Below are 1,732 nucleotides of genomic sequence, written 5' to 3'. Positions count from 1 at the left end.
TGCAAAAAAAAAAAAAAAAAAAAATCAAATATTAAAAGAAACACATATCTATTACCCGCAACATGCTTCTATTGAAATTCGAATTATTTAAAAAAAAAGTAAAACATAATTCATAACATCCGAATTGAAAACCTTAATAATATCTTGTAACAACTTTCTTTTAGGGATAACTTCAGTTACACCCCTTGAAATATGTCCAAACTTTAAGGAGACCCCCCACGTTTGCAAAAATTCAGTCAGACCCCTGTCAGACATTGTCGACTGACAAAAACAAATAAAGGAATGAAATGACTAAATTACCCTTTTATCGTTTTCCTATATATAATAGACCAAATAGTCAATCTCTTGAACCAAACATGTTTTATAGCTCTCGGTTAGCTTTATCTCTTGAACCAAACAGTCAATCTCTCTCATCCCTCATATCTCAGTAGTTACAAAAAAACTGGGTTTGCATGGCTCGCCGGAAAGCTCGTCGTCGACGAGCACCTCCATCACAATCGGTTCCAGCTCACCGTCGTCATCCATTGTGCTCGTTGGGCAGTAGCCCGTCATTTCAGGGGAAATTTTTTGCTTCGTTTTCAACAAGCTTCACAGTTTGTAAAATGTTGCAGCACTCCTAGAATTCATAACATTCTAATCGAATCTGTAAAACTGTGTATGTGTGTGTTTACAACCAGGAACCAACTATAAAGAAACTGGAATAATTTTTAATAAAACAAAATCACCGAGATATTGATTTTGAAGTTTTCAAAGTGACAAAAATCTTTAAATCTAAAAAATTGAAAAACCTCAAATTATTCAAGTTCAGGGTAAAGGAAAAAACAGAAACATGCCAGACAATATATTAAACAAAGATAATGAATGAATCATTCTGCTCAGAAGAGGCATTAATCATAGACAATAGTCATATGTCCAGACATAATTTAGTAACTTCATCATCATTGCAGATGGATCAAAGAAAGAAACAATTCAACTAATAATTCAATGATTATAGTAATAGTCACCAAGATAAGTTTAGTTTCTAACAAACTAAGCAGAAAATATATTATAATTTTCAAAAAACACAAATAATCATTACAGAGAAGCAGGGTTGTGACTCTTAGAGACATTCCACAAGTGGAAAATGTGCAAACAATCGCAAAGAACGGCATCAGATTCAGACCGTTCGTTGGACAGTAGCCCGTCATTTCAGTGACTTGATCTCAAAGTCCTGACTCTTCTTGGAGCTCTCTATGTACACCGACAGAGTCGCAAAGAATGGCGACGACGACACCCCATCACCGCCCTCATCATCAACACCATCACCACCCTCCCTCCACGGCTTCATCATCATCTCCACCTGATCAGAACCGTACAATCTGAGCGTGCATAGACGAGGCTGTAGCATGATTTTCACCTTATCCGTCCCCGTCGATGATGCGGACGACACATCGGAGGTCCTTACCCTCTGAACCGGAACAAGAACCGCAAGTTTTTGAGACGCGAGCTCGCAGAAAACCGGTCGAGCCACCTTAGCCATTGGAGAGAATATTAGACCAAGAAAATGGGTTCGCAGAGAGACAAAGTTTAGAGAGAGAAATGGGTTCGCAGAGAGAGAGAGAGAGAGTTTTCAGGGGAATGTTTGGTTAGATGGATAGTATGTAGCCAAACATAACCGTTAAGGGGTAATTTGGGTATTAAAATTTATTTTTTTGCTGTTATTGGCAAAAAATAACTCTGACCAGCTTTGACC

General features: G+C 37.9%; 1 protein-coding gene across 1 annotated transcript; it reads right to left on the bottom strand.

The window, feature by feature from the left end:
• Positions 1-1,183: 1,183 nt before the first annotated feature.
• On the bottom strand, positions 1,184-1,519 carry LOC132270278 (stress enhanced protein 2, chloroplastic-like). The gene has a single exon (XM_059771464.1). The coding sequence runs from the start codon at positions 1,517-1,519 to the stop codon at positions 1,184-1,186; it is 336 nt and encodes a 111-aa protein (XP_059627447.1).
• Positions 1,520-1,732: the final 213 nt, after the last annotated feature.

This window comes from Cornus florida, unplaced genomic scaffold, assembly GCF_030987335.1.
Source record: "Cornus florida cultivar Cherokee Brave unplaced genomic scaffold, ASM3098733v1 CherokeeBrave_3.0.0_Hap2_Chr08, whole genome shotgun sequence".
Classification (NCBI taxonomy): domain Eukaryota; kingdom Viridiplantae; phylum Streptophyta; class Magnoliopsida; order Cornales; family Cornaceae; genus Cornus; species Cornus florida.
The sequence above is the reverse complement of the archived record's forward strand: the minus strand, read 5'-3'. Positions and strand labels throughout refer to the sequence as shown.

Coding starts and splice junctions, on each gene's coding strand:
- LOC132270278 (XM_059771464.1), bottom strand. CDS start 1,519: ATGGCTAAGGTGGCTCGACCGGTTTTCTGCGAGCTCGCGTCTCAAAAA.